General features: G+C 39.8%; 2 protein-coding genes across 2 annotated transcripts; one reads left to right on the top strand and one right to left on the bottom strand.

The window, feature by feature from the left end:
* Positions 1-466: 466 nt before the first annotated feature.
* Positions 467-10,668, bottom strand: dsc2l (desmocollin 2 like). Its single transcript, XM_068339899.1, has 16 exons — positions 10,282-10,668; positions 9,977-10,067; positions 9,643-9,848; positions 9,461-9,565; positions 8,949-9,104; positions 8,569-8,713; positions 7,597-7,751; positions 7,356-7,490; positions 7,014-7,199; positions 6,677-6,924; positions 6,352-6,494; positions 4,166-4,387; positions 2,750-2,971; positions 2,459-2,574; positions 2,011-2,334; positions 467-1,236 (listed from the first exon to the last, which is right to left on the bottom strand). Exons 1-16 carry the CDS (start codon positions 10,315-10,317, stop codon positions 1,042-1,044), a joined length of 2,685 nt encoding a protein of 894 aa, XP_068196000.1. The 5' UTR covers positions 10,318-10,668; the 3' UTR covers positions 467-1,041.
* Positions 10,669-14,300: 3,632 nt separating this feature from the next.
* On the top strand, positions 14,301-21,847 carry LOC137612079 (desmoglein-2-like protein). The gene is made up of 14 exons (XM_068340403.1): positions 14,301-14,461; positions 14,974-15,096; positions 15,655-15,810; positions 15,905-16,046; positions 16,136-16,299; positions 16,637-16,771; positions 16,859-17,044; positions 17,167-17,444; positions 17,571-17,713; positions 17,795-18,016; positions 18,380-18,610; positions 18,879-19,006; positions 19,122-19,439; positions 19,533-21,847. Exons 1-14 carry the CDS (start codon positions 14,408-14,410, stop codon positions 20,535-20,537), a joined length of 3,285 nt encoding a protein of 1,094 aa, XP_068196504.1. The 5' UTR covers positions 14,301-14,407; the 3' UTR covers positions 20,538-21,847.
* Positions 21,848-22,623: the final 776 nt, after the last annotated feature.

The raw sequence follows: 22,623 nt of genomic DNA, 5'->3' as shown, positions 1-22,623 counted from the left end.
TTAGGAGTGTCAGTCAACTTTAAAATGTTTGAAGTGGATTAGTAGCACATAATAATAATGCAGTGTATTTCTTTTACTTGAAGCTCAGACAAACGTTAAAAAAAAAAGAATATCAGGCCCTGAAGTTCACTGTAGAAATGTTACCACCGCACACATGAGCGTGTCTTTCAAGTTAAACCTCATTCACCGGTTCAAATCTGCTCAGCTCTTGTCATTGGTACACTGTGCTGTTCAAACTGCAGCAGTGTCAGCACGCTCCACCCATTCACACCCTTGTACCGACTTTCAAAGGATCACGGTCAGAATGTTACAACAACCTCAACTAGACCACAAGTGTTTACACAGATAATCACTGTATGAATCATTACCACTGAAATCTAGCACTGAATAGTCATTATTGTCTGAATTAATAATAGTCAGTGTGTGCTTTGCATGTAAGTATTTTCATGTCAAATAATACAAAAAGTCAGTTTTAGCATTTTATTGTTTCAGGTATTTGTCTTGTCTTTTTTTTCTTCTTTTTTTTGTGAAAAATAGCTATCAAAACTAACATTTTAAAACTGTCATTCCGTGTGAATTAAAACAATCAACTACATTGACCAAAACCCCTAAATTGTTAGCAATCGATAGAAAAAAAAACCCCACACCCTTTAACGCTATATGTCAATACAGCTACCATTATGAACCTGCACAGACATTCCCCTGCCACCCTCCATGTGGATAAGCAGGCGTGTCGCTGATGACAGGTGGATTGAAAACCAATACTCTAAAGGCAAACAACAAACACGATGCAGCACAAACTATGTACAACTGATTGAAGCTGCAGTTTTCAGTGCAAAAAACTCTTTTTAACCAAAAAGCTGTGAAGATGATAAAATTTAAAACAAAACAGCAGTAGCAAAGCAGTGCAACACGCTTGCTTGTTCTATTTGTCATTTGTGTTCAGGGGCATTCCAAGCATTCTGATCCAAGGCCCCTCAACTTCCTGTACAGTTTTAAAAAGAAAACATCAACACCATTTTTTTTCCCAAGCTCTATTGTTCATGTCTTTTTGCAGACTTCTGCTAGATTTTTGAACTTCGGACCAATCGTGTTTAGGAAGTCGAGGTTGTCGCTGTCGCCGTGGTTACTGCAGCATCCGACGGATCCAGCTGCAGAGCCCACCCCCTCGAACTTGTAGCTGTGGATGATGTCATCGGCATACCGCTCATCCTCGGTTCCCAGCGAGACCAGCTTCTGCAAGACAAAGTGGAAGGATCAGGAAGTGTGTAATTATTTGACATGGGCTAAGCCTCAGCAACAGGAGAGGGGAAATACTGCACCGTGTGATAACAAGAGTCTGCTCAGGATGTGACTGGCAGTCAGGTATTACACAGTGAACAAACACTTCACCCGCAAGTCGGAAGAGTAATATTTCTCATAAAGAAGCCTAGAAATGTGAAAGTTTACAAAAGATACTATCATGTCTTAGAGCAGTGGTCCCCAACCCTCAGGCCGCACAACGGGATCAGGCCGCACAGAAAGAACACAAAACTTACATGATTTACGTTTAGTTATTATCTGATTCCAAATAATGTTTTGTTTTGGAAAATTACCCAAGCTACCTTGCTAGCTGCTGGGAAGACACTTCCAAAATAGCAAAACGAATAAAAAACAAACGTTGGCGCGATTTTATGAGGATTTGAATACACATTGGATTCACATTTTTTTATTATATTTAGAAAAAAAAACTGGCTTTATGCTGATCGTACCATTTTATTTTGTTGAATTTATCCACCACACCTTAAATCCCGGCCCGTGAAAATATTGTCTTATGTTAAACCAATCCGTGGTACAAAAAAGGTTGGTGACCAGTGTCTTAGACAAAGAAGGTCCTATTATATACAAGAGTTACCTAAGCTCTTATGGTTAACAAAGAATGTATTAATTCTGGCAAACTTTTTTGTTTTTCTTTCACTATCAGACATATTTTCTTTACTGTTCTACATGCATTCAGAATCTCAACATTACCTGCTGTAGATAGCGGCCATTTGTTTGCCAGAGGTGATGAAAACCTGAGTTCTGGGTGAAGTACCTGCTGTCAAAGTCCACACCACCGCCAACAAACTGACCTCCATTAAACTGCTGAGTACCATACTGGTTGTCATACTGGGTGGAATAGTAATCTTGAACATTGTTTGTGACAACACCAGACTTGTATATCCCATTGTCCATGACTCCCATTATGCTGGAGGTCTTGTTCCCCTGCCATCCAGTGTTCCCCATGGAACCCTTGAATGAGTCCTTAACTCCTGAGTCCACCCCGAGAGTGGGAACAGTGATGAGACTAGAATCCTGACAAAAATAATAAGAAATATTCAAGAAACAATTAAAAATAACTGAAGTAAGGCAGGCAAAAATATAAACTTGTCATTTTTGTTGGTATGAGCCCAGGCAATGCTTTCATAATCGTCCTCACCACTTCTTCCCCCGGGGCTTCGGTGTTTGATTTGAGCAGGATTCCACCGCTGTCACCTACATCTTCAAACTCCATCTTCTCTTTCTTTGTCACGCAGAAAAAGATGAGGAGTAAAGCTAGAACAACAGAGCAAGCATGTTAGAAATGATTGTGTTTCGTACTGAACAGCGTTTCGCTCAGCGTGCGCATCACAAGCGAGAACAATGACACTACACACACAAATCCCTGTTTATTATATAAACAATGAAGCCTATACAATTCTGCAGGTGCTTGAGGTGGCGGAGGACTCACCGAGCAAAAGGAGAAGGACCAGAGGCAACAGCATCGCCAGTAAAGCCAGTGGCCCCAGTGATGAGGATGTGTCCTTGGCCAAGCACACACCCTCCCTGCACTGGCAGATCCGTACTTTCGCCACCTGCTTTTGACCAAATCCTTGCAGATCCTTCACATCAACAGGAACTTCGTATATCCCAGTAGGAAGATCTTTGACTTGCGACAAGGTAGCTGTAGTGTCTGGGTAGAAATGAATGAGAGGATGAATATTTCTTGGAGAAAACATCTCAAGTTCCCAGTAAACTGTTCAAGAATAATCACAAGTGTTGATCACAATGTTTAGAACTTTAACACACAAAAACAAGCCAATATCAGAAGGTGCATGAATATTTTATTTAGCTATCAATAATGGTTGATCATAGAGTTGATCAGGAGTAACCCACAGCTCTTTAGAGATGCCACATTTGTCCACCAGGAGGCAGATGTTAATCGTTCATCAGTAAAATCTCCATTTAGCTTATTATTTTAAATCTTCATCAAAATGTCTCAGATTTTGCATTCATTTTGCTAAAATATACTGAAATTTGATTTTTAAAGCTTGATTATAATTTAATTCTAGACCTGGAACTTAACAAGTTTCTCTCGCACAAGTATTTTGTTGGAGTAAATTTCCTTGGTACAACTTCAATTTGCTGTTACTTTATGCTTCACCTTTCAGTTTCATAGTTTTCTCCCCACTGGCTGTACTTATTTATTTATTTTATTTACTTACTTACTTACTTATTGATGTCTTTTGACTTATTTGTTTATGGCTGTGGTTACAAAAACCTTAAAATTAGCAATAAACAATCGGAAATATCGCGGAGGACGATTCAGCTGTACCTCAAAATGTTGCAGTGTTCAGCTTCTAATACTGATCTGCATTAAATGCTAATGATCCGATAATTTCATAAATACCCTGTAGCATAACCAGGGGTTTTACTTTAAAAACAATAAATACATTTACTTGTTGGTAAGATCCATTCTGAAAGACAGATTTATGTTTTCATGAGTTGTTTCCCTACTTTTTACCAAAACCATTTAATTTTTTTTTTACTAACATTAATACTACCATTAAAAAAATCATTATTTATCAAGCTATAAACAAGAGTTGTTATGCCTGCCTCTGGCTCTTTTCCTTACTTCACAGCTCTCACAGAGCTGTGTGTCAGCCAGGCTTTTAGAGGTGATTCTACAATGTTAAACCAAGTTTAAACATGTCTCTAGTAACAGACAGATGCCATGACAGGATGCAAGCTGGGATTAACATATTATTAAAGAAAAAAAAACAACTAAACTATAACTAAAAAAAATGTATCTAAACATTTTCACCATCAGAAAGTTGTTGTAACATTGGTGTTTAGTTTATGGAACTGATTATATGGGTCCACCTACCATTATACTTTGTCACGGTCCATTTTCCATCGTGATCCGGTGGTAAACTGAAGATGAAGGGGGAAGAGAAGGGGCTCTGGTCTTTGTCCTCAGCTACAACCAGCACGGAGCCAAACTGTCCTTCCTTCTCACACAGCGCCAGTTCACTACTGGGGAGCTTTGGCATGTTGTCGTTGACATCCTCCACCACAATGATGACGGTTCCTGTTCCCGTCTTGGAGCCTGAAAACACATCAGCTGGATCTTAGTACCGGAATTGGCTGCTGAAGCGTGTCTTGTGTTAACATGATCAATCCAGATTACATCAGATAAAATGCGAGTTTATATTGTAGTTAACTTGGTCCATTTTTTTTTTTAACAAGAAAGGGATTTGTTGAAGAATATACAGTGGACTGATTAAGTGATGCAGCAAAATTAAATATATCTATTTTCTTGTAGATGAGATGATCACAATCAAAAGGCGGGGTAAATGACAAACGGTGGTGCTCACCTCCTGAGCACCACCGAGGTGCCCTTGAGCAAGGCACCATCCCCTTTATAAATTGCTTATGGGGGCACACCATGAAGGAGCTACCCGCCATTCTACCTCTCACTATATATCTGCATGCCTAAAGGCCCCTTGTGTGTGTGTGTGTGTGTGCTGGTGCCGTAGATCAACAAGAGCGATTGTTAGCTAACGATGCAAAACTACAACTAGATCAAGTTACTGCACACATAAGGGGTTCAGTGTGTGCTCCATTCACAGGTGGAAAGGCATTTTTGAAATGTGCTCATCTTGTCGTAAACGTCATCCTCTCACTATTCAAACTGCTGCAGGCGGCACACTCCACCCATTCACGCCCTTGTGCCAATTTTCACAGGATCAGAGTGTCGCAACAGTCTTAACTATCGCATGTGGTGAAAATGTTTGCACAGATAGTCTCAAGACGATTTCTATTCTTGTCTACCAGTACATTGTTGTCTAGAAATGACATCATTTAAGTGTCATTTTTAAAGGAAGCCTTTTTACCAAACAAACTAATTTGTGGTTTTGAAACAATCAAAAAAAAAGACTCAGATTAGATTAACTATCAGATCAGATTAAGTATGTATAGATTAATAGGTTTAATTGTTATGTTATATAAGAAATGCATGGAATCAAGATGAATCCACTATAAAAGCCATCAACAGGGACCAATTAGTGCCAAGAGCCCCGTACGCAGCATCGGCACGCTGCATCAGAGGGCATGACCCAAAACCGTTCCTGTATTTGTTCAGACTTCATGCAAATTGATATTTCTCATTTAATAATCTCTCAACAGGATTTAATGACTATATTTCAATATAAAATAAAATGAAAAAACATGGTTCCTGAAATCCTGTAAAAAATTCAAATTCATAATTGTTATTCAAAACTGTCTTTTAAACAACTGCAAATGTTTTTACTCCATTTCATTACTAGTCTCCAACATGGTATGATGACTACTGGGAATGTTGAAGTGGGACCAGTCACAACATGAACTGTTCATTTAGTGGTGTGTTCTGTGTATGTATCTTCTTAAATGGTTTGTTTTGTTCTCTATATGTGCAAATTAAAATTTGAGCTCACATGTCTTTGACTGAAAGCTGCACAATGCACAACAGGAAATATATTCAGAAACCATCCTCAGGTAACAAAGCAGCCATGGAAACGAAGTCATCACCCAGAAGGCTCACGTTACCCCACATAATTTAAAAGTAATATAGCCTGTAGGAACCGTTACAGCTAATGTGTTTAACATAATATATATCATCTAATATAAAATCAAAAAACTCCAACCCATAAAACTGTGAGTCATTTCAACAATTGTCACATGTCCCGTCAACAGGTGTTCACAAAGCCGGGTACATTTCTGACTGTTTAGTTCAGACAGATACTGGCAAGGGTGGAGCAGGTGAACTCATTAAACTCGCGTCCTTGAGTCCTCACGATTACAGATGTGTCATCTGTGATGAGTCAACAGGTAGGCGAGACACTTTCTCAAACCGCACTTCTCTTGGTAGGAGCATGCTGGATATTTGCTAAACTAAATGGATATCAACATAAATGAACTTATGCAACTGTGTACACCTGAATAAGTCTGTGGCTTCTTTGAAAAGGATCATCAACCTTGTGGACTCCATGCTTTTCTCATAATACAAAGAAGCAGCCTTTAAATGCTACTTACTAGCATCAACAGCCTTCATGGTGAGGTTGTAAGTTCCATCCTGGACGAAATGTGACTCTCTGTCGATGGTGTTTGCTACCCTCAGCTCTCCTGTGTTTTTATCCACGTTGATCCAGGAGCCTGGGTCGGAAATCTTGTAATAGCTGAGAGGCGGTGAAGAAAATGCATTTGTGCATTAGCTACACATTCATCAATTGAGCAGTCAAAGTGTGCCCTCAAGTGTTTAAAGGAAGTACAAAACTGAGTAGGATTCTTTAAGGATCAGTTGTTTAGCAATACTCCCAAGTTAATTTCTTTAGAACACACAGGAAGACAGGTGGCTCACGTGATGCCTTGACTGCTCTTGGTCTCAGGATCTACGGCCGTGTAGCTTCCTATCAGCGTGCCATTCGGTGTGTTCTCTTTGACGTTGAAGCGGATGGTCGGAGCCGTGAATTCTGGACCCTCATCGATGTTGGAGACAGCGACAGCCACTGGGACCGTTTGCCACTTGGCACTGGTGCCGGTCAGCTCAGCTACATTACGTGCCAAGATCTCTAGATTTACATTTTGGGTTTTCTCATAATTTATGGCCTACAAAAACAAAGGATATGCAATGAATACAAATCTGCTGTCAACATCTTTCCTCATAAGTTGTCGCATCATGTTAAAATCTTATTCACCTTCGTGAGATATAAGAGGCCTTCATTTGTTTTGGGATCAGTATCAATTCTGAAATGTCCATTCTCATTCCCTTTAGTGATGATGAACTTGGAAACCCAGTTTGGTGTGTTTATTAAGTCTTTGTCTTCAACAGGAATTCGGAGGACAAGTTTATCAACTTCATTCTCTTTGACATTGGCTTCATACTACAGAAAAAAAGCAAAAAAAAAGGGAATCATAATCACACGACAGACATGTTTCAAAAAAAACTTTATAAACATAAAATGTACCTGGTGTGTTTCATGTTATTGTCACAAAATATTAAGATTTGATTTCATGGTGTTTGGCTGCTGAACACTCACGAGGGCTTTTGTGAAGGTTGGCGGGTTGTCATTGATGTCGGCCAGAGTAATGGTTGCTGTTCCTGTGTTGGACAGACCGTTCACTGCTCCATCCATGTCTTTGATTTGAACTGTAACCAGGTACTTGTCTTTCACCTGAAATAAAAATAACAAAATATGACATAAAATGTAAATATCGTGTTAAATATGAGGTAAGAGACCAAATGGAATCCATCATAAATATATCGGTGTGGGTGCTCACCTCTCTGTCCAGGGAGTTTGTGACTGTGGTAATGACGCCTGTTTCTGAGTTTATGGAAAACCTGTCTAATCCATCCAAGAGAGTATACCTGATCTTCACATGACTGGTTCCTTCTTGGTCTCTGTCTGTAGCATTCACCTTTCCTACCACTGTACCTGTAGTAAAAAGTAAATTCAGAGTTGTTAGTTCTGGAAGTCTGCAAATGCAACTTTCAAAGGTTAAATCAGGATCAACAGAAAAGCAAATGTGTGCAGATTCACAAGAACTTGCAAAGACAGGAGGTGAATTGAGGTAAGACAGATTGTATAATGATGCCTCCAATACTTTAAATTTCCCTATGACACCATGCTAATTAGAGGTTCATAATGCATTAACATTCAAACCATCAGGGTAAGTCATACTGGTGTTTTCATCTATTCCCAGTGAACCCTTCTGTTTGAAAAGTTCACTCTTTAAGTTGGGCTTTACATTTCATCAGCGCTGTGTCCCACATTTGCCACCAAACTTCTTTTTTCACATGATGACGTGGGATACAGCCGATTGCGATCATTCTGCAGAGCACATTCGTCACTCTGATCATCATACATGTAAATACTGCAGGGACACTTGCCAGAGGATGGAAGAACAATTGGTGTTTACAACCACCTCACCTACAATAACCTCAATTTCTGTATCAGAAAAGTTCCTGTCCTCGGTTTTCGTCTTCTTCGTTGCACATTCGTTATCACAAGTCTCCTTTCTAAGCTTTAATATTCAAGAGGTGCTTTGCATTAACATCTACAGTACGTGTGAGTATGAGGCTTATTTACATGCAAAGCAATTCAAAATAAAAAATATTTGTATGGGAACTGTGCACTGTTGTATACAAAAGTCTTAATATATCAAAATACGGTCCCATTTCTTCATTTGGAAACTTTTAGCGAGGATTTACCTCACAGATTTCTAATTGTTGTGTATTTTCTGGTTGCTCACCTGCATTGCTTTGCTCCAATGTGGTGATCTGCAGTGAGTCAGAGAATGTTGGCGCATTGTCGTTCACGTCATCGACGATTATGATGATGGGCAAAGCATCGTCTGTCTTTTCATGTGTTCTTCTGTCATAAACGTTTGTAATCAACTACACAACACAAAAACATCATCAGCCAAGATAAATACACTTGAATAGGTAAACAAATGTAACACTTTTGAGTTTTAGTTTAATGCTTAATTCATATATAAACATGTATTTTGCTCTCAAATGTTAGAGCGTGATTTTCCTTTTTTTTAATTGCATTTGTGAAACAAACAATAAATCCAGGAAATACTAATCAAATAAATTCTTGGAGAAAAATACTTTACTGTTCTAGACTCACTGTAAATGATGGAAACTCTTCACGATCAACTGGTTTGTGCACAGTTAGCATACCAGTCTCCCGGTGGAGAGTAAACACTCCCACTGGGTGTTCATCAAAACCAGGTCCACTGAAGGTGTAGTAGACATTGTGGGTAGCTGCCGAATCCGAAGTGATCTACAAATAAAATAAGTGATTCACACATTAACAAGAAAACACAAACACAGATGCATTAATTCAGGATCTAAATATCAGTTATGGAAACCTTTTGTGGCTTCCTTCAGCTCATGTTGCCTAAAAATGGGTCAGGATTTAAAGTCTACTGAATGGAATCTAACGATGTACCAAAGTTATTAATGATTGCATAAATGGTATTTATAGGTGTGTCTGGGCGTGAGAGTCATTTACCATCCAGCAAGAGAAAATGGAAGAAAAGAAAAGCAAGTAAAATCGATTATTATTTAAATTGTGAATGTATTTGTACCTTCAATACACCACAATGCAACAACCACAAAAAAACAACCTTCAACTACCTCTTCTATGTCTTTTGGATAAGGTCCCAGGTCGTTCTCCAATATGTTGAAGGGTGGGGGGCTCCATCGTCTCTTGAAGCGCTTCAAGATGCCTTTATTTGTCTCCTGTCACACAGAAAACACACACGGATCCATTCACGGCTCGTAAAGACGCGCAGACGAACGAACGCGCGTAACGTTACCTGTTCCTCCTGCAAAAGGCTGAACATCAGGTTCACTTTCACACTTTTCAGTCCGACGTCGAGTTGAACGAGCACGAAAAACGTGCGCCGTGTTCCTCCCACGGCCACGGGATTCAACGCGATTATCTCTCCATTGACAGTAATTGTAAAATCAGGGTCCGCCGACTGTAGGTGCAGCGAATTCATGTCACAGTCTTTGAATTCAACTGAAACCCGTCAAGACAGGGAGGGTGGGAGTAAAGGGGGAGGGGGTAAGGAAAAAACACACAATAATGGAAATAAATAAAACTGAAAGTGATTAAAATATTCAACAAATAAACAATCATTTATGTACCTTTTGCGACTTGGTCTCCACGATTAATTGTTTTTGACACATTCACATCCATAACTGGCAGAAATGTACATGACTCCACGCAGGACAGGAACTAAAGCAGAAAGTGGGTTGGAAACATCCATATTGATTTTTTTTTTTTTAAAAGCACATTAATGCATATCGATACTTTATATGCAAGTAAAGTTAGAATACTCTATGCGCCTTAGACATATGGTAATAATGGCGATGATCTGAGGTTACACCGGTTTCGATATTTACGCACAGAGGATTTTTTTTTTTTTTTTTTTTTTTAAAGACGCACTCACCAAGACGCAGAGGGTGAAAAGTAAGACTTTATCCATTTCTTTGAGTTTAAAACTGTGGAATTTGTCCGACGAAGGAAACCACGGAAGTTGGATCGACCGGAGGAATCTAATGATGTCAACGTGAAGCTCATGAGAAGAAATAAGTCCTTCCCTGCACTTGTCCCTGTGCGGGCGCTCTCGTCGGGTTTCTTTCGCTGCCGACAAAGCCAGTACGCAGACACACCTTGACAAACCGCCCCACCCAGTCTTCTGGCCTCCCTGGTTTAGGATCGGCAGGCGAAGCACCTTGGAACGGCTCCCAGTGTCCTGTTACTGTGTGCGCAACGCGTCAACTCCCACAAAGTTCAGCTTTTCCTCTGCCAGTAGGGGGAAACATTGTCTGAATATTGATCCAGTTTAACTTTTTTGATTTAGGATATGAATTAAAGACATCAAAACAAAACGAAAAAACAAAAGGCAGACGCCATACAGTTCCCAAATGGTTTTAAAACAACTCTTATGTGTGTTGGATTGTTCTAATGCTGAGGAAGAGTCTCAGCTGCAGAGGAATAGTTAATATTCATTTAATGTGCTTGTTTTGTATTCATGTTTTTCAAGACTATCCAGAAATTCTGAACATAATATTGACCCCCGGTTACCAGTTCCACTGAAGCGTTCAAGGGTAAAAGAAACAGAATCAGGCTCCTCATTTAACGCTGCAGGAATGCAATGCTGAAAGGACACTGGTGTGGGGGAGGCCCCCTTCCCTCAACAAATAGCTCACTATCTCTATAAACCTCTGATAAAAAAAAAAAAGAGTGAGTGCAGTCAGAGCCAGAAATACTGGGGCTATGTCCTATAAAGCATGTCCTACTTGGATCTTTTTTTTTTAAGCACACTTGGGAAGTCACACTGTGTGGAGGCTACAACAGGAAAGGTGAGGGAAAATGTCTGAAGACTGTGAGTTGTGGGTGTGGACATAATGAAAGGGCTCAGGGCTCAGATTCTTAGCAGAAATGAAAAACAGACTCAGCAAAATACCTTTCTGTCTCTCCTATAATAAAATAAAAATAGAAAGATGTTGTTCTCCAATACCAGTAGTTGGGCAGAGAGGAGAACAGAAACATGTTTCTTGATAACCTACTGGAACTATGATTAATTTCCGTCTCCAACAAAAAAGATACAATAGAACAATGCTTAAGAACCTTTTGAAAAAACCTAACTGGGCCTGACATTCAGAGGAAGACTCCAGACCTATGAAAGATTTAAAAACAAAATCTTCCTGTTATTCAATGACTTCATTCAAATCATCTTGTGCTGGAATTGTCAGCAATGTCAACTTGCATGATGACATAAAGGTGTGCACCGTCACGAGACAGGCCTGAACTTCAGGGAGTGAATGGGTGCAGTCATACCTCGATACTTAAACACTCCACACACTGTGAATTTGTGACAGTATCACTTTTTTTCATGCTAAAATGAACTTTTACTCTTTTATTTTAAGTCATAAAAATGACCTGAATTCAGAAAGGGATGTTTTTGGTGCTCAAGATTTCCAGATGAAACAAACTCTGGATGTTTTTGTCAACAGATGTTTTCAGACAGAGCATCTATGCAGAAGTGAGTTTACGTTGTTTGGTTTGTGAAAGTGTTGCAACGTGTGTACCCCTGAGGTAAGAAACTTTTGTCCACCTCACGAAGTTACTCCTCCCAAGTCTGAACACTGAACAAGTGCCGGAGGGAGGCCGGGTGTGGCATAGGAATCATATGCAAGGGTTCATATTTGGGTGAGACAAGTGGCTGACTGGTGTTTGTGTGAGAGTGATGTGACTAATATCTATGTGATTATTAATGCACAACTTGCACCACTGCACATAAATTACTGATTTGTTAGCCTGACACTCCTTGACAATAACATTAGCTGACATCATACTAAAAGGCAGCCAACAACATTAAAACTTCATTCAGTTATATTTGTTAGAAGATTACTTAGTTCCGGAGAGGTGTATTTTTTTTTAATAATAGGAAGTATAAATAAAGGCAATACAAAAAGGATATTGGTTTTTGAGTTAGCGCACAGTTCAAAGTTGTTAAATCATAATTAATAAGTCTGCCTAACATGATATTCTTGCTAGGACTGCTAACTAGTATAACAGCATATACTATATGTTTTTGGTCTGTCAGAATATCCAATGCACCAACAGTGAAGTTGTTTTTTTAGAGGTATGTTGAAGAGAAATGTTGCAAGACGTTTGGTCAAACTAGACAGACCTACGACACACCTTGTTTCTATAGCAGACTCACTTTGCTGCATTCTAACAAACACAGACCCGATAATTCACATTTTTTTGTGGGATTTCAAATTTTTAAGTTTCGATCTGACCCATTCCAAATAAAAAATTACAAGATCTCAATTGAGTTTTAAGGTTCGCCCTTATTTTCAGACATACAACTCATACAAGCGTCATATCACAACAGCCACCTGTTGGCCTTTGTGCTCATTTTGTTGCATGACGCAGCTTGCAAATGTCAAAAGAATAAATTCTTAATCACAAAGCAGATGCTTTTACTGTCAAATATTTAACATCAGATGACTCAAAGTTTACAGTAAAATGTGAGACAGCTGTCGGGGTGTTTCAGATGAGTTAGCAGTGACGTTTGGCAGCGTGTGTCATTGCCAACAAGAGAATATTCCTTCATTAACGCTGGTATTTCTATATTCTGTCCTTGCCAAAGAAATAAACTAATGCAATATACAAAAAAAAATCAAATAAATTACTTTGAACAATGGTATAATATGCTGAAACAAAACTATTCTGTGTTTTCTCTCCCACACACCACTGGACTCCAAGAGAGAAGGTAGCATGTATCTTAGCAACACAAACTCTCACTTACAATGAGCTGTAGCTTCATTCCCCTTGCCTGAACAGCTGAAACACACACACACACACACACACACACACACACACACACACACACACACACACACACACACACACACACACACACACACACACACACACACACACACACACACACACACATGCACACCTGCAGACACACACAATCCAGTCTGCAGCTGAATGTTTATGACTGGTGACTCCAGAGACAGAGGTGCACTACTTGGGAATTTCACAGGCACAGGTTAAATTTTACAGATAAGTGAGTATGCTGGTGGAAAATGACTCCAAAACAATTTAAACTGAATAAATGAAGAATAGATTTCAATATATTCATTATATTCCCTTGTATAAAAAAGAAAAACCCAACAACTCACATTTATGCAAATTTAAACAAAAATATTTTCACATTTCTTTCCCTGATTTGTTCCCAACTATACTCTCGTCAATCTAGACCATAATGACCTGTTAGACTCTTCTGTCAGTGAGTTGAATGGCAGTCACGTGATTGACACCTTTGCCAAAAAAATGAAGGACAAATCAATGGTACTTGGTATAACATGTTGCGACAGTATGAAATAGAGCCACAGTGAGTTAACAAAGAAAAGTTGTAGATTAAATTGTAATTATTATGATAAAGATGTATTATGAGAACAAAGTTGTAATTTTACTATGAAAATCTTTATTAAAAAGTTCAGATTAAAAAGTCTTACAAAACAAGTAGCAGGCTTTTTTTCTTTTCTTTTTTAACTACTGTAATGCCATTTTAGTAAAGGAGCCCCATTGGAGCTTGGATTTCATCCCGTAATGTTGAATCCCAAAGTTTTCCTATTTGTAGTTTTTGTTCTGTTTTTTCTTCTATTTATTGTAAAAGACACACACACGGAGACCTGAAAGTCCCTTGGAGCGGACTTCCCCCCGGTCGGGTCTGTTTTCTCCTCCCTCTCCTCTCCCCTCCCTTCCAGCCCACAGACAATAGTCTGCGCTGAAAACGTTACCGCAATGAAATGCGGACACACCACCTCCTCCTCCCTTCTCTGCCTGTTATCAGGAGTAGCTGGTGAGAAGCAAACGGAGAGAGGAACCGCCTCTTGCTGCTTAAAAAAAAAACAAAAAAAAAAACTTGGCCGCACCTCCAAAAGGTCAAAGTCTGAGCGAAACCGAGAGAGAGAGGACCGGGGTAGACGGAGAAAAGTCTGAAGCTCCAGCTGAAGGATTAAAAAAAAGTCCGTGTTTTTCTCAGAACGATGGCTCCACTGCTGAAATGCTGCGTTTTTACTATTCTGGTGTTGTTCTTCACGGTAGGTGAAACCATCTGCTTCTGGCTTGATTTATGAATGATCTAGAATGGACTGATCGCAAACAGGTGTGGCTGTCCTGTGGTGGAGGGAAAGGAGAGAGTAGGTGCGCAAATTCATGTCATTGTAAAGAATCAGTTTATTTCTTTACTTCCTCTCCAGCAGTGGAATTTCTCCTTGAATAAAACACAGGGGGTGGGGGGGTGGGGGGGTTGTTACAGGTCAACTCAGATTTTTCTTTCTGTAATAAAAAAATGTTTGAATGATTTTATGTGAAGACATTCTGCTTTTCCAACACAAAAAATGAAGGGAAGAGAATTTTTTTTTCTTTCCTGGTTGACTGTTATTTGTCGACAACGTGTGTGTGTGTGTGTGTGTGTGTGTGTGTGTGTGTGTGTGTGTGTGTGTGTGTGTGTGTGTGTGTGTGTGTGTGTGTGTGTGTGGTTGCTACATCATTTATACATGAGCCACATGATCGAGGATCTAGTGTTTCCTCCCTCTGGTTTTACCTGCAGCTCACTCCTGTGTGGGTCAGAGGAAGTCAGCCAGCGCTGCAGAGACAGAAGAGGGAATGGATCGTCGCTCCTCGACAGCTGAAGGAGAACCATGATTACTCTGGCTTGAGCAGTATCGCCAGGGTGTGTACTTTGTTTGTTAAAACCAAATTTTTCCACTGTCCAGAATCATATAAGAAATATATACTTATATATATATAAAAATATATGTATGAAAAGCAGCCATCACACTGTATAGACAGTCTGTGTGCACATTATTGCACCATTCTCAAGGTAATTACTTCCCACCATCACAGGTTATCCTCCGAATTCCACTTTAGTCTATTGGTCCCCAGGCATTGATGAGTTTCAATAAAGCCGTTTCAAGCTTTAGGTGTTCACGAATGCATCAGTTCTGAGTCATCTGTTTCGAGACGCGACTGAAGCTTATCTGGATTAGTTTTCTCAGTTTGATATTGTATTTGGCTCTCAGCCATGCTATAGGTGTAATTAAGCAGGTAGCTAGCAGACGATAACTTAGATACCTGTATATGTTTGACTGTTTATATATTAAGTGCATTGGGTTGTAATAAAAGTCTCCAGGTAAATAAGTAGCATTAAACTTTTCTTTGTAACTGGAAAGGGCTATGTATCTCAATCAGGTGGATTCATTATCGATTCATTTCTTAATTTGTTTTTCAGATTCGCTCTGATAAGGAGAACTCTACAAGAATTTTTTACTATCTTTCGGGACCTGGTGTTGATGAGCCACCTGTGGGCACATTTAGTGTGATACGAGAAACCGGCTTTGTGAAGATCTCCCGCGTTCTGGATCGAGAGGAGATCCCCTTCTATCAGGTAGGATCACTTCTGTACATCTTGTTTGTAAAATCTGAAGCATTTATAGCATTGTTTTTAAGATTCACGGTGAGGAAATGTTGTTTTTTTGCAGTTAAAAGGTATGGCAAAATATGCCGATGGGAGCATGGCAGAAAAGGATCTTGACCTCAAAATTGCTGTTGTGGACGAGAATGACTGTCCGCCTGTCATTACGGCTAACCAGGTTGGATCTGTCAGTGAATCAAGCGCAGCAGGTATTGTGAAGCATCTATAGAGTGTTTGTGAGACAGCAAAATAGATTTGACATGATGCACAGTATTTCATGCATGTTATTAATTTGTAGGTACCGTTGTGATGAGGGTCATCGTTACTGATGCTGATCAGGCGAACACGCTCCACACCAAGATCAGATACAGCATCGTGGAACAGGGCAGCTCAGCTGGGATGTTCTTCATCAACTCCCAGACTGGAGATGTAATGGTTTTGAAGAACACGCTAGACAGGGAGGTGAGTCACAGACCTGAAACTCTTCTTCTGTCATCAAATGTAATAAAAGCCACTAATCGGAAAAGCTTACAAAATAGTCACTAGATAGATGTCACACAGCAAATCACTAAGTCAACACATTTTCTATGAGCTGTTATTTTTGTATTACGGTCATACTAAATGTATTTCATGGCACAAAGCAAGCAGAGTTAATTCTACTGATACCTTGAATCACAGTCAGTGAGAATTTACAGATATATTTAATCAAATACTCATGATTTTCTGTCAAAAAATTTTATTGCAATCAAAAAAAACAAGAATATGTTGATCAGTTCACCATCTCATCTTTTTTCTTTAGAAACAAGATTCATTTAAGTTGATGGTAAAAGCCTCAGACCTTGATGGGCAAGCAGGAGGACTCACAGGAAGTGGAGAAGTTGAAATCAAAATTCTGGACATAAATGACAATATTCCTACCCTGGAAAGAGACTCGGTGGGTGTGACATAGTTCAAACACTTTAAACTGCATTGTGTGATTGTGTTTGATTACAAAAGCCGTCGTTGGTGCTTTGCTTGGCAGTATGAAGGCAGCGTGGAAGAGAACACCATCAACACGGAGGTGATGAGGATCAAAGCTCTTGACATGGATATGATCCATACGGACAACTGGCTGGCTGTCTTCAACATCGTGTCTGGGAATGAGGCTGGGTATTTCAGCATCACCACTGATCCTAAAACTAATGAAGGGATTATTATGATTCGCAAGGTAAAAGAATGAAGAATCATTCTGATTAGCTGAAATTATAGTGTAATCAGTCATAGTGATCAAACGAGTGTAACAAAGGCGCTAATATGAACTCCATATTCTTCACATCATTTCATTTGCAGGCCTTGGATTACGAGGAGCTAAAGGTGCTCAACTTGGGTGTGGCTGTGTCCAACAAAGCGCAGTACAACTTTGGCAGCGGATACCAGGGAGGATCGATTCCCCAAAAATCCTATCCCATTAAAATCAATGTGGTCAATCAGAAGGAAGGTCCACGTTTCCAACCAAATGTGAAAGTGGTGACTCTCTCTGAAGACAGCTCCTCCATTTCCCTTCATAAAACCATTGCTACCTATGCAGCAATTGATAGTGACACTCTAAAAACAGCCACCAACGTGAGGTAAAAATATGCACTAAGATGTTACTGAAGCAGAAGGGTGCATCTCCGTGTGGCACTGATTTTATACATTTTGCTTTAGTAACTTCTGGGGTTTTTTTTCTCATTTCTGGACATTCATGTTTACAGGTATGCCAAAATACGTGATGAAGACAACTGGTTGATTATTGATGAAAAAACAGCAGACATCAAGCTCAATAAACTGCCTGACAGAGAGTCCAAATTCTTGGTTAATGGAACATATTATGCTAAAATTATATGCATCAGCAACGGTGAGTTCAGTTCACTTTCAAGGTATCACTGTCCTAAAGTAAGGATAACTAATATTAATCTCGCTTCTTGTTGGTTTTCAGATATTCCTTCCAAAACTGCCACAGGGACTATAGCCATTCAGGTGGAGGACTTCAATGATCACTGTCCTACACTGACCTCTACGACGCAAACTGTGTGCTTCGAGGACAATGTCATTTACGTCACTGCCGTGGATGAAGATGAGTTCCCTAATTCAGCACCATTTGAGTTCACCGTGATTCCTGGCAGCAGCACAGGGGACTGGAAAGTGGAGCCACTTAATAGTAGGATCACTTTTACATTGGGCTTTTTAGTCTCTTCAAGGTTTTCATTAAAGGTAGACTTTTGAATAAATTTGGTACCCCTCGTTTTGGTGCAATACATTCAAGGTCTAGATATGTTCTATTCACATTGATCAATTGTTGGCATTGATTTCCAAGTTTTGCTGTTGAAATGGAGCCACCATTGTCATCATGAGTCTGTCCTGGGCTTATGCTGTTCTGATAGCTGAATGTCTGCATTCACTCTAGCAGACTGGTTTTGTCACCTCAGTACAAACAACATATGCATAGCACTATTCTATAAATACCAAAGTTTTTTATAACTCCCATTGCAAGTTTTAAAATGTGGGTTTTATCTTTTTACAGAGACCTCCGCCATTCTTCGGGATCAATCAAACTTGTGGCCGGGTATTTACAAAGTGGCAATCCAAATCAAAGACCAGCAGGGGAAGTCTTGTGCTGATAATCAGGTGATGGATGTGGTTGTGTGTACTTGCGATGAAAACACCAAAACCTGTGTGGCACGTGGCACATCAACTTCAAGTCTTGGACCTTTAGGTGTTCTACTTTTCCTCCTGGGACTACTGCTTCTGTTGCGTGAGTACCATGTTGGGGTTTTTTTTTTCTCTTTCATTTTGTTAGATTATTAATAACTTTCTTCGGCAAAGTTCCTTGCTCGAACACGTTGCGGAATGCTTGGTGGGATTACAAAGCTTGGGTGGGTCCCAAGTATTTTCTGCAAGTATTCGATCATGACTCGCATATTTTTCCTCATGAGTTGAAGCCCTTTTGATGATTGATGTAAATTCACTTTATTGGACAAGTACACTCTTATCAAGTTCTCTTGACAAATATTTTGTTTCAGTGTTGCCCCTTCTGCTGCTGTTCTGCCTGTGCGGAGGTGCAGCTGCCGCTGGAAATTTCAAGCCCATTCCGTATGATACAAAACAACAACTGATCTCGTATCACACTGAAGGACAGGGGGAAGACAAGGTAATGTGATTAGATTTAATTATGATGTGAATGGATCCCAATTTAAATTCAGAAGATGTCTAAATTGGTCAAAAATGCTGCAACCTTTCATGGGAACTAAACATTTTTCACACAGGAAGTTCCTCTTCTAAATGCTCCAGTGGAAGTGGACGGTGGCACAATAAATATCAGGAACATCAACGGCTATGGGGAGGGAGGGTACACAGGAGGATTGACTGAATTGGGAGGAGGAGCTGGTGTTATAAATACTTCAAATATGACAGCTGAGAACATGTACCTGTACAACCAGTATAACCAATCCCGTGGGCAAACGGAGGACTTCTTAGGTTGTGGGATGTTGACGGGACAACAGCATCTGTTTGAGAAACACAGGACTGGGGCCTTTGACGGGATGGCTTTGTCTGATGAGTTCCTGGGGCAGTATTACTCAAGTGTGAGTATAAAAAAACATAATAGAAAGCTTCAATCTGATCCAAGTCTTACAGTTCTTTAATAAAAATTAAATATGTAACATTTCTGTTTACAGAAATCCAGCCATGCTGCACAGCAATTCCAGCAGAAGGACAGTTTCTTGGTCTATGACTATGAAGGTCAGGAGTCTCTGGCAGGTTCTGTAGGTTCCCTCAGCTTTCTTGACAATGATAATGACCTGTCCTTCCTCAATGACCTTGGGCCTAAATTCAAAACCCTAGCTGAGATCTGTCATGGGTCAACGTTGGTTACGGAGACTGTGGATGCAAAGGTTTCTGTACCTCCCCCCAGACCCTTGTCTCCTATCAGGCCCTCCGTATCCACCCACACACATGTCCATACTGACAGGGAAACAATTCGAGACAGGGACCATGTCAGCATCAACACTATCAACACCTCCAATGTCGTGTCTGGATCGTCCACCATCATCCAGGAGACACAAGCTCAGAGTTCAGCCACTCTTCCCAAGGTCCACATCCAGGACAAAGTTATGATTCCCAGTCAGACACTGCTTGTACAGCAGCCCACTATGTATTATGCTGCCACACCCATGTATGTAGTCGAGCCCAACAACCAGATGGTACTTGTGACAGGGGCCCCCCAGCAGGCAGTGGGTCAAATAGGACAAATTGGACTTAGTCAGGGAGTGGTGCAGGTTGGTGGTCTCCAAAGTTCTCAGGGTTTGGTCCTCGTAGATAGACCGGCCGGATTAGGTGGGGTGACAGGGCAAGTAGTACAAGGTCTTTCACATGGAACCGTCTCTAGAGGGAGACAAGTGTTGGTAGAGAATGGGTCTTCAGGTCGAGAGCAAGTTGTGCACTTGGCACCGGGTGTTTTTCAAGCTGGACACGGGTCAGTAGAACCAGGTTTGGAGGTCAGACATCAAGGTAGACACGTAAAGACACAGAATTTTTCCGTTGGTTCACAAGATTCTGCAGGTCCATCGGAGAACTTCATTGTGACAACCACGCCCAAGTTGCAAGGAAGCCAGAAAGTGGTTGTGCAACATAAGAAAGTGTCAATGACTGAGAGAAATGTTGAGTCTAGTACAAGAGCTTAAAGCAACAGTTCTTTTTTCCACAGTATGTGAGCTCATGTCACACACTGATTTTACTGTACTAAAACATACAGCAGTAAGTACTGTACTCGACAGATTGTGAACTTACTACTTTTTTAGTGCACTTAGTCTAGTGATAACACTAACTGAGAAATTGATTGCATTACAACATATGCATTATATTATTTGTAAATTCAAAGTGTATGTTTAGCAGAAAATTACAGAATTTGAGCAAAGCAGAATTTACTTTGTGGGATTACATAACTTTTGTCACGATTTGATATTTCTTTTAGTCCTTCAGTCAACTCTTTGAGCAGCAACCCTGAGAACACATGCACATGCACTTGTGCTTCAAGGTAGAAACAGGTAAAGGGAATACAAAATCCCTAAACCAGTCTAACCTACAGAGCAAACATTTCTGTTGAAACAAAAATTACAAGCACCTGACAACAACTGGATGGATGACGTAAAAAAACAGAGTATAAAATAGTTACTGGTGAAAGTGTTCAGCTGGTAGTATTTTTTTCAGCTTCAGTCGTATCAGAAGCTGTTCTGTTTATCATAGCTTAAGTTTTTGCCTTTGTTTTGCATCATTGTAATTCATTTATTGCTGTTATATGGGTGGCTGGTGCAACCATGGAAACCATGTGTAACACAGATAAGTGTTGTTTGTCATGTAAAACTGAGGAGTGCATTTCTGCAGAACAAACAAATGGTGGATGAACTTGTTGCACCAAGAAGGGTTTATTTTCCTTTCACCTTTCACCTCCAACACCATAAACTAAAATACATGACGAAAATTGGTCTTTTTTAATTGTTGCACTCATTATTTTTACAGAATATTTTATGCTTCATGGATTGTTTTTCTTTTTCTTTTTTTTGACACCAAGTCAAGTGTTGTCTCCAGGCAATTTCAGTGCCACACAGTATGTAAAATAGCATTATGGAAGTGTTTTTTTTTATACAAATTAAATTTGTGCCATAAAATTATAGATTTTTCAATCATTTTTATTCTGTGTATTGTGTGTGGGTGCACTGGTGACATGTTTGGGTATGCGGATAGTAATTAAGGATGAGCTTTCCAAGCACTGACAACATTTGGATTGACTTTTTTTTTGTACATATGCTTTGTTTTGTTTTTTTCCTTGTTTCCACTATGTTGGAATTAATGATTGTCTTATGTACTGCTAATACGTGTTGCTTTGAAACAGTATGCTAAAGTATTGAAGTGGCAGTTCTGGCCATATGATGTATTTCTCGTATTTTTTCATGCGGTAATGCACCAAAATAAAGTGAAATAAAAAATAAACATACTGAAAGTAATTGTGTTTATATTATTTCAGAACTCACAATGGACTTAAGAATTGCAGTCAATCCAGAGTCATATGATCTAGAAAATGTTTTCCCCCATGCTTTCTACTTTCTTGTAGAAACATTAGAGATTTGTGCAAAGCTCAGAGGCAGCTAATGTAAGATACTAGCCTTAAACACAACATCCCCACAATTGTTCTCTACACCTGCATATTGATTTATATTCACCCTTACAAACTTTTCATCAGCACAGCAAAGATGAAAGTTGAGAAACTCGAACTGTCAAATGTGCATAGGGCAAACATCCAGTCAAAGGTTTTTTAGTTTGCCAGGTATCGTATAGCCTGCGGTATATTTCTCCATAAGTTAAAACAGGCTTCTTTCAGTGGGATGAAGTGTCAGAGTTTTGCCTCAAGGTTCTTCAAGTAGAGAGCAAAATATTTTTTTCTGTCTCTTTCTTCACTACTTACTGATAAGATCCACCTTTGCTTCACAGCCAACAAAGGTAAAGTTGAAAATCAGGTTTACTGAGAAAGGAGGTCACTTCGTGTGAATACGACTGGGTGATTCTAAAAGTTTTGCCTCATCTGTAGTGGGAACTTAAGTGATGCATGAATGTCAACAAACATGTTCTGCTACTGTCTCATGTCAGGCATCCAGTCATGTGGTCAGTAGATGGGGTGTGCTTGATGCTGTGCTGGGATGCACATACAGTATGTATATATGCTAATTCAGGAGTGTTTGGAGTCTTACCCCTGCTGCAGAAAAAATAAGATAT

The sequence above is a fragment of the Antennarius striatus genome, chromosome 18, assembly GCF_040054535.1.
Source record: "Antennarius striatus isolate MH-2024 chromosome 18, ASM4005453v1, whole genome shotgun sequence".
Classification (NCBI taxonomy): Eukaryota; Metazoa; Chordata; class Actinopteri; order Lophiiformes; family Antennariidae; genus Antennarius; species Antennarius striatus.
The sequence above is the reverse complement of the archived record's forward strand: the minus strand, read 5'-3'. Positions and strand labels throughout refer to the sequence as shown.